The following is a 235-nucleotide window of genomic DNA, read 5'->3' on the forward strand; positions in this document are numbered from 1 at the left end:
GCCCTCGCACGCCCTCTCCTCGTAGCTGAGCTGCTCCTGAGGACGGAGTTAGCGGTGGAGGAGCTGCCTACTGAGCGATGGAGGCGCTGCCTACTGCCCGCATGGGCTGCAAGGAAAGCGCTGCCCGCAGGACACCCGCTCCCCCTCGCAGCGCTTTATCCGGCCCGGCTGGCACAGAAACCTCCAGGGGGAGCAGACCCCGGCCGCCGCCTTGCCACCTACCTTCTCCCCCTTG

At 68.5% G+C, this 235-nt stretch overlaps 1 protein-coding gene across 1 annotated transcript in view; it reads right to left on the minus strand.

The window, feature by feature from the left end:
* Positions 1-36, minus strand: part of LOC104405087 (heme-binding protein 1-like) — a gene marked incomplete at its 5' end in the record, with an annotated part of 3531 nt that extends 3495 nt beyond the window's left edge. The window contains 1 exon segment of the mRNA XM_010013688.1: positions 2-36. Coding sequence (XP_010011990.1) covers positions 2-36 — 35 coding nt within the window.
* Positions 37-235: the final 199 nt, after the last annotated feature.

Source organism: Nestor notabilis, unplaced genomic scaffold, assembly GCF_000696875.1.
Source record: "Nestor notabilis isolate BGI_N333 unplaced genomic scaffold, ASM69687v1 scaffold5254, whole genome shotgun sequence".
NCBI lineage: Eukaryota > Metazoa > Chordata > Aves > Psittaciformes > Psittacidae > Nestor > Nestor notabilis.